Raw genomic sequence first — 13322 nt, 5'->3', positions numbered from 1 at the left:
TCAAAATAAGCCGAAAATACTAAGTTTAAAACATTTATGTGGTTCTCCAAAATCTTAGGACATGTTCAAAGTGACTACTACTTATGTTAGAAAATAACTGAAGTATTTGCAATACTAAGAAAACGTAATATTAACAATTACAAATTATGAAAACATTGCCACTGGAATGCGAATGTGTAGGACGTTGCCAAATGCAGACCCAGTTCTGCAACATATCACTGTGTTGTTGTGATCATTACTTATTCATTAGTGTACGGTATATTGGTATATTAGAGCATATTCTAAAGACATTCTAGTCGAAAATTACTATAAAACAAACAGACATTACTTTTACTTCTTGAAGACATGCTGACAGCATGATAAGCAACTATCTTCAAGCAGACACTGCCACCTCTATGTAGCAACCTTGACTGCCACCTACTGGGAACTGCAGAAACAACAAGAAGTGATTCACAGAAAGCATATTGTGTTAAGAATATGCTATAATCAGGCACAGTGAGATTAGTTTATGCCTAATTCAGACAAAAATAAAAGCTGCGTGTAGTATATATGCTACATAAGGATTAGGGTGGTTACTCACATACCAATCTCTTTTGAAGAAAGGACATTTAAGAAAAACGTAATTAGCATTAGATTATCATTTGTAAGGAGTCACGGAAAATTGCTATTCAACACATGAAAAGTTCATAGTCATTATGCTTTTAAAGGTTTTCATAAGGATTTTACAAAGGAATCACTTTTAATTTTGACATGGGAGTAGAGAGCACAATAGTTACAATATATCAGTTTGAACTGAAAGACTTCGTCCTGTGATAGCTTAGCAAAATTTGTGTAGGTCTGCATTTGAATAATATGGTTGGTTGGTTGGTTGGTGTGGGGAAGGAGACCAGACAGCGTGGTCATCGGTCTCATCAGAGTAGGGAAGGATTGGGAAGGAAGTCGGCCGTGCCCTTTCAGAGGAACCATCCCGGCATTTGCCTGGAGTGATTTAGGGAAATCACGGAAAACCTAAATGAGGATGGCCGGACGCGGGATTGAACCGTCGTCCTCCCGAATGCGAGTCCAGTGTTTAACCACTGCGCCACCCCGCTCGGTTTGAATAATGTGCTAAGGAGTGTGGATTGGAACCGTATTCTAACGACACATTATAGTAATGGCAAATTCTCAAGTGAACTATACTACATTCTCAACCAAGCCTGCCCATTAATAAAAAAGAGAATTCAGTCACATGCTGTAACCCAAAACTGGATATAAAGTTCAGTCACTGAGGATAGAGAAAAACTAAGATGGTATGAGTATGATATGTTAAATGACTTGAGCAATAAAAAATTAAAAGAAGAGTTCAAAATGTATCAGAAATACTATGTAGACCTCCTTTTTGAAAGTGTCATTCGAAACTCAACTAATATTTCCAAAACATCATGGCCACTAGTAAATAGAGAAATAGGTAAATCTGGGAAACATACAACTGAAAATCACTTGCTGATAAACGGCACATTAGAAACTGATCAGAATAAGATAGCAGATCTATTTAACAATTACTTTGCTTCTGTTGGCTCCAACATAAACAATCAGCTTAAAAATCATAAATACAAATTCAGAGGAACACCAGCATCAGGAAGTATATTTTTGATGCAAACAACTAAAGAAGAAATAATTAAATGAGCTTAAAGAATTCCTATGTAGCAGGATATGATGATCTTAGTCTGGACACTCTTAAGACATGTATACGTAAAATTACATCAACTTCATCAACAGTTATCAACTTTCATATGGAAGATGGTCTATTTCCAGATGAGTTGAAAATTGCAGGAGTTTGTGTCTATTTTTAAAAGGGGAAACAGAAATCTAGTAGAACACTTTCGGCCCATTTCTGTTCTTCCAATAGCACACAAATCTTCGAGAAAGTAATAGACATAAAAATCTGGAACTTCCTGGTATCCAAAAAAGTGATTTCAAGGGGCAGTATGGGTTAGTCAAGAGGCCATCCACAATTACAGCAACTTAATTGTAGGTGTCACTCAAGCAATAGATAATACAGAACGTGTATGTGGCATCTTTCTAGACTTACAAAAAGCATTTGACTGTGTTGATATGACCATATTGCTGGATAAACTGTGGAACTATGGCATTCGAGACACAGCTCATAATCTGATGATATCCTACTTGACAAATAGGAAGCAGTTTGTGTCTATTAGCATTACAGAGGGAGCATACAAATCAAACACCACTGACATAAATTTTGGTATTCCACGGGGGTCAACATTAGGACCACTCCTTTTTATTATTTATGGTGGTGGTGGTGGTGGTGGTAGTTAGTGTTTAACATCCCGTCGACAACGAGATCATTAGAGACGGAGCTCATGCTCGGGTTAGGGAAGGATTGGGAAGGAAATCGGCCGTGCCCTTTCAAAGGAACCATCCCGGCATTTGCCTGAAGCGATTTAGGGAAATCACAGAAAACCTAAATCAGGATGGCTGGAGACGGGATTGAACCGTCGTCCTCCCGAATGCGAGTCCAGTGTGGTAACCACTGCGTCACCTCGCTCGGTTATTATTTATGTTAATGATATTCAGTCCATAACAAACCATGCTACAGCCAGGGTTCCTAAACAATCCTGTATATTCAATAGGTGAGTTCTTAGATTTAGTACACGCATATGATGGAAGACCATCTATCTAAAAATATATGTAATCTCAGATCTTAGACTGTGTCACAGACTGTAGATTCCTTAATCTAAGTATTGCAATGATACCACGTTAATATGTGGCAATCCAAGCTATTCGCAGCTCGAAGTGGAATCCAATACTGCAGCAGGTTTAATTCTGCAGTATTTTAATGAACTCAAACTAAAGTTAAAGACAAATAAATCTGCCTATATTGAATTTGATCTTGAGAGGCAAAAAACTCATGAAAACGAAATTTTAATGGTTGATGAATGCATTAAAAAACAATACTCAATACTCGATTTCTTGGCCTGACACTTGATGCAGAGTTAAACCGGTCTGATCATGTAAAGGATATTTGCCAAAAGCTATGTACTACCATATATGTCCTAAGAAAACTGACACCTTTTTGTAACATCATCACTCTGAGGCAAATATATTTTGCACTATTTGAATCCCATCTAAGCTATGGGCTACAGGTATGGGGATCCAGCAGAGAAGGTAATATGAAACGTGTACTTATCTTACAAAAGAAGGCACTTAGATTTATGGGAAAGAAATGTGCCAGGGAGTCCTGCAGAAATTTGTTTAAAGAATTTAAAATAGTAACTAACTGTTCATAACCTATATGTACTGAAGATAATCATTATGGCAGTAAACAGCAACAAAACTCCTAATACAGAAATACACGATCACAACACTATAGGTAGAGAGAGACCCCACAGAGACCTCTCATAGAACAACACTTTATGAGAAAAGCCCTCGCTATGCAGGCATAAAACTACTGAATTGCTTCCATCCTAATATCTCCAAATTGCCCATTACAAAACTAAAAAAGAAATTAAAATTAGGGCTCCTAAACAATCCTGTATATTCAATAGGTGAGTTCCTAGATTTAGTACACTCGTATGAAGGAAGATCATCTATCTAAAAATATATGTAATCTCAGATCCTAGACTGTGTCACAGACTGTAGATTGCTTAATCTAAGTTTTGCTATAACAAATTGTTTTTATGTATTGTCCATATATGTAACATTGCTCTCTCAACCAAATTTAGAAAAAGTTGTGTAGATAAAATTGGCAGGCAATAGTATTTAACTCTAGTAAGTAAGGCTCTGACTTATCGAAAAGAGTGGAATAAAAAATTTTTTTTGTAATCACTTGATTTTGGATCAAAATAAATAAATAAATAGATTCACCCGAATACTTATCCACATTTGTAATTCATTTATATAAGTAAACAAATTCGTTTGTCGACTCCCAAATGCTTAATTTTTTTATTACATCTGTCACGTACTCGGTAAATTATGTGTCGATAGCGATTGTGGAATGTAGAACCACGACTGTCTCAGCAAATTGTATTTGGCTTTAAGCTGGACCGAAATTTGTTTATTAAACTCTTTGAGCCTTCTGTCACTGACAGAGATCGATCGATATATGTGTATATCGACATCTATTGAATCTCTCGTCAACACATTATGAGAGGAACGCCCAGTAGTAACTGTGAAGAAAGTTGTGAATCTGAGGTGAAGCTTAGTTGCGCTTGCGCAGAGGTTGCAGTGTGTTGAGTGCCAAGTGAGGGAAACATTCTCCTAGAAATCTAAAAATGTTTAGTTGGTTGGGCAAAGATGAAAACAAGAAGGGACCAGAACTTTTTGAAAGTGTTGTGGAAGGTCTTAAAAAAATATACAAGACAAAGTTATTGCCCCTAGAGGAATTCTACGATTTTCATGAGTTCCATTCGCCGAAATTAGAAGATCCAGATTTTGATGCGAAGCCCATGATTTTATTGGTGGGCCAGTATTCTACTGGTAAGACAACATTTATTCGATATTTATTGGAACAGGATTTTCCAGGTATCCGGATAGGCCCTGAACCAACAACTGACAGGTTTATAGCTGTCATGTATGGTGATAATGACGGAGTCATACCTGGGAATGCATTAGTTGTCGACCCGAAAAAACAGTTTAAGCCTCTAACAAAATTTGGAAATATGTTCCTAAACCGGTTCCAGTGTTCACTGGTAAATACGCCTGTGCTTAAAGGAATATCCATTGTTGACACGCCAGGAATATTATCCGGTGAGAAACAACGTGTGGATAGGGGCTACGATTTTACTGGCGTGTTAGAATGGTTTGCAGAAAGAGTTGACAGAATAATATTGTTGTTTGATGCCCATAAGCTTGATATATCTGATGAATTCAGAAGATCAATTGAAGCCCTTAGAGGACATGACGATAAAATTCGTATCGTTCTTAATAAGGCAGACATGATAGATCATCAACAGCTTATGAGAGTTTATGGAGCATTAATGTGGTCTTTAGGTAAAGTACTCCAAACACCGGAAGTAGCAAGAGTCTATATTGGATCTTTCTGGGATCAGCCACTGCGGTATGACGTAAATAGAAGGTAAGTTAGTTATGTTGTGCTTTTGTTTTTCTATTTTTAAAAGTACTCTTGGGATAAAATGCTTTCACAATCGTATTTGTGTGGGCTCTGGAGCCACGCCCCCCTCATAGTTTATTGGCGTGAATATTTCATATTGTATATTGCATTTCACTCTACTCCCTCCCTCCCTCCCTCCCTCCCTCCCTCCCTCCCTCCACCAGACAGATTAACGGAAGAATTTGATTGCATTTTACCAGCACTCGACCAAAATTTCACATGTCAGCGTTACCTAGGTGTCACGCTGCACTGAAGATTAGTGTGTCATGACAGATAGTATTTCTTATTCACATTAGTTGGCTTCACCAACTCACAACCAAATTTTCAACTTCCAACTTAATCTCGACATCAGTCTGTCGGCATATCCTACATTCCAAAACGTAAAACAGGTGTGAATTAAATATTGTAACTGTTGTGTTTTATTATTATGTGCCCACACCACTTCATCATTGTTAGCATACGAAACTGACATAAGATATCGGTGGATTCGGTTGACCTCTCCGAACAAATACCATAAAAAAAACTTCCCTACCCCTACATCTACTGGACTCCTAGACGTTAACTACATGACTCTTACTGAATAATGCAGCATCTCCAGTGGTTGACATGTCTTACTAGCAATAGCAACAAAATATCAAATTTGTAGTGGTGAAATTAGCTGATTGCTAAGAGTGTTTACAAACAAAATGAAGTGTACACAGAGAAATATTGTCCTCCTAGGGGTGTTTAAAGATATTAACGCATAGTCACCTGCTTAGTGGGCCTTTTACAGTTGCTGAGTGACTGAATCCCCATATTTCTACACACAATTAAAAAAAAAAAAAACTGAAGAATATACTTACATAACTAATATTCTTTAACATCATGATGAATCACACACAATGCAACATTTTGAGCCTACGAGGAAATGAAGATAAATAGTGAAGACCCAGGAAAGGTTATAGCAAGGAGTACTTCTTGACGAAGTTGCCACGGCTACCCTACTTAGCCACTCTGTCCTGAAAGTGTCTAAAATTCTCATGTTAGATACATGTTCCATGGATATTTACAATAAATTTTATGTGTGATGTGGAAGCTGAACATATATGAAAAATATATTTATGTGGGTACAAGTGGGCCATTTGCAGGGTCTTCTTCTGTTAAAAGGACTAATTATTTCTATTTGGGACTTTTTCTTTGGCACTGAATATTTATAATATAAGGAGCTTCTAAAGAGATATATCTTTAATCTACATTTGAAAACACCTCTGCTATCTGCCAGATATTTTATTTTCGTGGGTATGTTGTCAGTCTTACAGCTTCATATTTCACCCTTTTCTATGTCAAAGTTTATGGATAATATCCTGAGCTGGATAGATATATATAAAGTGGACATGTGTTAATCCCACACACGATTATTTTGTGCAATGAATACATTTTCCCTAAGTGTGTAGTTGTCCCAAAGTATTATGCCAAAAGCTATCAGTGAATCAAAATATGTTAACTTACTGATTCCAATGTCTGCAAAGTTGCCAATTATTCTTTTGGTAGAAGTAGCCGAACTTCAAAAGGTAAGTAGGTCTACTATATGGGTTTTCCAGTAGTAGCTTTCATCAGTAGGCTATGTGTGCAAGTAAGAACTTCAGAACTTCTTACTGTATTTATTATTTCTTGTTCGTATACTGTTATAGGAGGTGAGATATTTATGACTAAACAAAACTAGATGAGCTGGGTTGCTTTGGATTTGAAAGCTAGCCCCAAACAGTCATTAATTTTCATGAAAAGTACTGTTAACTGTTTTCTCTGTTGATGTTTTTTGCTGAGCTTCACTGCAATGCTTATTGAAAAGCTACCACCAAAGCACTGATACAGTCTTTGTACAGAGTGAAACTTATCTCGGGACATTACAGCTAAAGGTACTTTCATACATTTACCATCTTCTTCTACTGTCTTCCAATGTGACAACAACTGCTGGTGCATATGAGTGTCATGCAGCTAGAAATGCTGAGATGTAGTTCCGTTTTGTAAGAAAGGAGGTGAAGGTGGAATGAAGCTGATTGTATGGTCCTCATAAGTAAAGGGAAGGAAGGCGATTTAAGACAATCAACAGTGGTGTAGACTGAAAAGTGGTACAAGAACGAACCAAAAGCTAGAAGGAAAAACAGTAGTGAAAAGCCCAGACGAAAATATTTATAATTTGAGTTTCATTTTTACTTTCTGATTTCCATTTAGGCTTCTTGTGGTGGCACCATTGTGTAAAATCCTCTTTGCATACATACTGTCAGTCTAAGATCTTTATTTATTTATATGAGTGCAGTTTCCTCCATCCAGCTCCAAAGTGTTTTGTCATTAGCATTTTGTTATACAGAGCACAGACAATTTCAGGCTATGGTCATCTGGTATCTGAATTAGAACACCTTAAGAATGTTTTCAGAGAAACCATATTCAAACATCATCAGATTATAACTGCATTCAGTGCTAAACTTGGGCACAAACCCATCCAGTCAATAGAAGAATGTAAATCTACAGCACATTTTCGATTTGTTGAGTGACCTGTAGCAATATTGGGCCTTTCTTTTTATTTTTTTTATTTATTTTTTTATTTCGAATAACCCATTTGGAGGGTACGATGAATCAACTTTGGCTACTCGTCATTGTATTAGATTTCTTCAGTTTCCAAATTTCCTTCATCCTTTTAGAGTGTTGTTCCCTTTCTTCTTGAGTCCACTTTCGTCTAGTTATTTTCTTTCTTTCCTGAAATTCTGCCTTTTGAACTGCCTTTCTGAAATGTGTTCTGTTTTCTATTGTGTCTATTGTAACTCCAGCATTTTCAATGTCCTTTTCAGTCTCTATGAACCATGCTGGCTTGGATTTGTAGCTATTGAGTAATGTGAATATCCGCTTGGTTAGTCTGTTGTTATCCATTCTGAATATATGTCCAAAAAACTGTAGTCTCCTCTTTCTCATTACATCAGTTAGTTTGTCCGTTTTCAGATATAGCTCTCTGTTTGGTCTTAACCTGTATTCAGCATTATCGTTTCTTTTAGCTCCCAGTATTTTCCTTAAAATTCTTCTTTCGACCTTCTCTAGTTTCTCAAGATCTCCATTTCTTGTTAGTTTAAGTGTTTCTGCCGCATAGAGAGCTTCAGGTCTGGCCACTGTTTGGTAGTGTCTTAATTTCGTGTTGCAGGACAAGGATTTTTTATTATAAACGTTTTTGGTCATATGAAACACTCTTTCCATTTTGTGCACTCTAGTTTCTATAGCTATCTTTTCTTTGGCATTGTATGTAATCCACTCTCCTAGGTATTTAAAGGAATCTGTTTTGTGTATTGTGTTGTTGTCAACTGCAATATTTTGAGGAGCATCACAGATGTTTGTCATAAACTTTGTTTTTTTCATAGGATATTTGTAGCCCTACTTTGGCTGCTTGTTTTTGTAGTTCTCTTATTTGTTCTTGGGCATTGTCTAGTGAATCTGTAATCAATGCCATGTCATCTGCGAAGGCTAAACAGTCGACAGTGATCTTGTTTGGATTTCTCCCTAGTTGAATCCATTTAGTATTGATGGCCTTCCTCCATTCTCGAACTACCTTCTCCAAGACACAATTGAAAAGCAGAGGTGACAGACCATCTCCCTGTCGAACACCTGACTTTATTTCAAACGATTTTGAGAGCTCTCCCCTAAATTTTACTTTTGATTTTGTATTTGTCAAAGTACCTTTAATTATTGCAGTTGTTTTAGCATAGAGTCCCAATTCTTTTAAGATATCAAGCAGTGCATTTATATCAATTGTATCATAGGCTTTTTTAAAATCCACAAAAGTAATTACATATTTTAAGTTCCTGATTTTCCTCATTTCTATTATGTTCTTTAAATTTAGTATTTGTTCTTCACATGACCTTCCCTTCCTAAATCCAGCCTGATACTCTCCTAGCTGTTTGTCAAGTATCTCTTCTGCTCTTTTTAAAAGCGCCTTAGACAAGATCTTATAGGTCACTGGTAAGAGGGAGATTCCCCTGTAATTGCTAGGATCTGTTTTCTTCCCTTTTTTATGTAGTGGGTGTATTAATGCAGATGTCCAGTCTGGTGGTAATCTGTGTGTTGTCCAGATTTCTTTTAGTATTTCTGATAGACACTGTATCATGTTGTCACTAGAGTACTTCCATAGTTCAGCAACTATATTATCCTCTAAAGGGGCTTTATTATTTTTAAGCTCTTTTATGATTTCTTTTATTTCTTCTGTGGTTGGCGGCTTGGAGTCTGGTGGTGTTGGGTTTACAATATTGAAATTAAATTTTTCTTTCGGTGGATAACAGTTATGTAGTTCTTCAAAATATTCGGCAAGTATTCTACAGTTCTCTATGCTATTGTATGCAATTTTCTGCGTTTTTGGGTCCGTGAAAAATAGACTAGGATGAGAGTATTTCTTTAAGTTACTTTAGAAATTTTTGTAAAAGTCCCTAGCATTGTTCTGTTTGAAGTTGGAGTCTATTGATGCTAGTTGGTCTTTTATGTATTGAACTTGGATCTTTTTAAGGCCTTTTGAAGCTTGCTTCCGGGCTTCTTTTAGGGAGTTCCTATTTTTATCATTTTTGTTGGCATTCCAAATGTTCCAAGCTCGTTGTCTTGTTAGGATTAGTTTGTCACACTCATCATTCCACTAGGCATGTTTCCATTTTTTGGTAAGGAGAATGGTTTCTTCTGCTGTCTGTACTATATCTTTTTGAAGTTGTTCCCATGTTTTAGGTGTTTTCTTTTCCAAAAGTGTCCTGAAATTGTGTTCCTTGGTTAATTTCTGAGTGTCAAACTATTTAGGTTGATATTCGCTCTTTCTTTTATATATTGGTCTAATTTTGAATTTAACGACAGATAGATAGTGATCTGAATCTAAACTTGCACTCTTAGCAACTTTTACATTGAGTATCTCTGATGCAGACAGTCTGCTTATAGCAACATGGTCAAGTTGTTTCTCCCCACAGACTGGATTCGGGGATACCCATGTAGTTTGTTTTCTAGGGAGTTTTTTGAAATATGTAGACTTTAGAACTATGTCATGTTCTCTGCATAAACTAATAAGTCTTTCTCCATTTGCATTGGTTCTTTTATGTGCAGGGAATGTGCCTACTATGGATTGGTGATGATGTTCTTTGCCGATTTGAACATTAAAGTCTCCCAACAATATTATTGTGTTTTTGGATGAAATCTGGTCTAAGGTGTTTGACAGTTCCTGCCAAAAAATTTGTTTGTTCATTTTGTGTTCTGTTTTTCTCATTTGTTGGTGCATGTGAGTTTACAATGGTATACAGTTTGTTTACTGATTTGAAGGTTAATGTTGAAAGCCTTTCATTGACAGATTTAAATTCTACTATCGAGTTTAATATATTTTGGTTTACAATGAATCCTGTTCCAAATTGGGGTACATTCTTCATAACTCTTTTTCCTGGCTTCCCTTTGAAGATTCTGAATCCCTCTGAATCAAATGAATGTTCATGAGTATACCTTGTTTCTTGGAATGCAGTTATCATTATATTTTTCTGTTTTATAAAATTTATTAACGTTTTAAGTTTTCCTGTTTTTAGAAGTGAGTTTACGTTGAACGTTGCCCAGTAGTTTATATTTTTGTGTTTAATTTTATTTGTTGCTTGCTTAAGGCAGGTTTCAGTGTGCTCCGACTCATCCTTCGCACATTGCTGTAGGCCCCCAGAATCCGAATGCCTACTTTTAGTTTCCTTAGAAATTGGAGATTGGTTACTCCCTGGGGTAAAATCTCTTACAAGGTGCGTATCCATTGTTGATTGTTTGTTGGGTTAGGGGAACAAGTCCCCTAAGGATTCTACTCGAGGTTATTAGCTCCGAGGAATGGTTTTCAGCCGCACCACTGGTGGACAGACGCTGACCACTCAGCCGCTTGTTTCAAGCCAGACGCCAAGTGGATTTTTTTTCTTTGGTTGCCTCTTCCGCTAGTTCCGCCGTACCGAGAACTATTCCCTCCGCCTTCACTACCGTTGGGCTTATATTAGGTCAATATTCCAACCTCCACAGAAATTGAGAACTTGCTGTAGCTAGTAAAAACAGCCTTGATCTGAGAGTATCTAATGTTTACAATATGCCGTGTGAATGTGGCAAAAATTAATGCATGTAAACAATCCTTACTGTAACAGTGTGTTGTGCTGAACATAGATGACATATCTAGTAGAGAAACATTGGAAACTTGGTGACAGCAGAACACAGCCTTACGGAAGTGCAGAAGACCAGCTTTAAGAATACTAAGACCCTCTCTCACTCATAGGCTTACTGGCACTCAGTAGTAAAAGCAGCAGTAGAACTTTGTATATACACCAACATTTTTAACAACCCATGGTTATAATTTTGGTGGTGATTGGAGGCGAGAACTTGAGTCAGGGCATCTTTAAATAAATAAGACCAAAAATGTAATTTTTAATGGAATAGGTGATGCTGGAGGGTGGTCTACACTCCCCTTCCACCTCTGAGTCATGGCGTGGAGGCAACGACTAGGCTTACTACCAAATTGCCGCACCCTGCATTTGCTCATTCAGATTCTTCCCTCCAGGTGACTTCACCCTGGCAATACAAATTAGAGTACCAAGTGATGTCATCTGACCAGTGACAAGCTTGAAACTACCATAAAGGGGGCATACTTTGTTCCTGACAGTCATCCCCTGACTAATAAAATTAAGATTATTTTCGAATGCTTCAGTTTTAATCCAGATTTGACCAGGCTGTACACCAAGGAGATAGTATTAAAACTTTCTCAATGCTAGTTGTATTCCATTTTCAGTACCTTGATTGCAATACATACCTAAAATAGTCAAATCTTTAAAATGAAAATTGAAGTAAGATATTGAATCAAAAAGTGCATGTGTCCATTTTCAGCCATGACAGTATGCATACAAAGCAATCAAAATACAGTCAGTATTCACCATCACCCTTGCTGTTTTTTTAGTGTGGTGGTGTAGACAGTGGTTCATATCACCATTGGAAATGGTCAGAAACATTTCAGTGGATTTAACTTGGGATAACCACCGACAGTCGTGGCTGAACTATGTGGTGCATGCTTAATAATTTCATGTGTATGTGACTGGCTGGTCAACAGTGTTGTGTGCCTGACAGTGTCATGGAGGAGAAATGCATTGTTCTGGGGAATTGTCAACATTGATAGTGGCACTGTGTTACGAAACAAGGCAGGAGTGGTGATTGTTAATCCAAGGTCATAAGAATAAAATTACATGTGTAATGGCATTTGATAGGTTTTCTTCATGGCAAGTGAATAAAGACTACTGCAGTGAAATCTGGTTGCCATGACGTCATTTGTGGCAACAATACTATACACGAACGTTTTACTCTCCTTGGTGGAAGCAGCAAATGTTGCCTTGATGTCACTATACTTCTGGCTTTATATGCACGTCATCAAGGTTGAGAATACCAGCCTCATTCATGGAGTTTGAATGAAGTTCACAATCTGCAGTATTGTCTCGAGAACATATTGTGGTTCTTAGTTGAGTGAAAGGCTTGAACCAGACAGACCAAAGCTTCTGTAACAAGCTAGGCTATGACTTCCTAGACTTGCGCCATATGGTTGAGAGTTGTAGAGGCCCCGCAAGTGGGTTAGGTGTGCACTACACATCAGAGGCAGCTACCCAGGTAGCTGCTTGTGTGTGGGATCCATAAAAGGCTTTCTTGATTAGGCCACTCTCCATCCAGTCCACATGATGATGTCTATAGGAGACCCAGAAGTATAAACATAAGACCCAAAGAAATGCTCCCCACTGGTGGAAGTATTAAAATCCTAGATGACTGGAAACCTTTGGACAAATGAGTCCTAATCTCAGGTTGTAAGAACAGATGGTAAGGTTAGTGTGTGGTGCACACCCCATGATGCCATGTACCCAAATTGTCAACAAGGCATTGGGCAAGCTGGTGGTGGCTCCATAATAGTTATGCTCTGTTTGCATGGAATGGGCTGGGTCCTTTGGTCTAACTGAACTGATCATTGACTGGAAATGCTTATGTTCGGTTACTTGGATACCATGTGCAGCCATTATAGACTTCATGTTCCCAAATGACAACGGAATTTTTGTGGATGATAGTGCACCACGTCACCAGGCCACAATTGTTCAAAAATGGTTTGAAGACCAGTGTGGACAATTTGAGAAAATGGTTTGGCCACTCAGATTGCCCGACCTGAATCCCATCAAACCTTTATGGG

The 13322-nt window shown here is 37.6% G+C and overlaps 1 protein-coding gene across 1 annotated transcript in view; it reads left to right on the top strand.

Annotated features, from left to right (window-relative positions):
- The first annotated feature begins 4129 nt into the window (after positions 1–4129).
- Positions 4130–13322, top strand: part of LOC126248300 (EH domain-containing protein 3-like) — a 35795-nt gene continuing 26602 nt past the window's right edge. Inside the window, exon 1 of the mRNA XM_049949166.1 lies at positions 4130–5077. Coding sequence (XP_049805123.1) covers positions 4275–5077 — 803 coding nt within the window. The 5' untranslated portion in view covers positions 4130–4274. The remainder of the gene's footprint in view (positions 5078–13322) is intronic.

The sequence above is a fragment of the Schistocerca nitens genome, chromosome 3 (assembly GCF_023898315.1).
Source record: "Schistocerca nitens isolate TAMUIC-IGC-003100 chromosome 3, iqSchNite1.1, whole genome shotgun sequence".
NCBI classification, from domain to species: domain Eukaryota; kingdom Metazoa; phylum Arthropoda; class Insecta; order Orthoptera; family Acrididae; genus Schistocerca; species Schistocerca nitens.
This window is presented reverse-complemented; position numbering and strand designations above follow the sequence as displayed.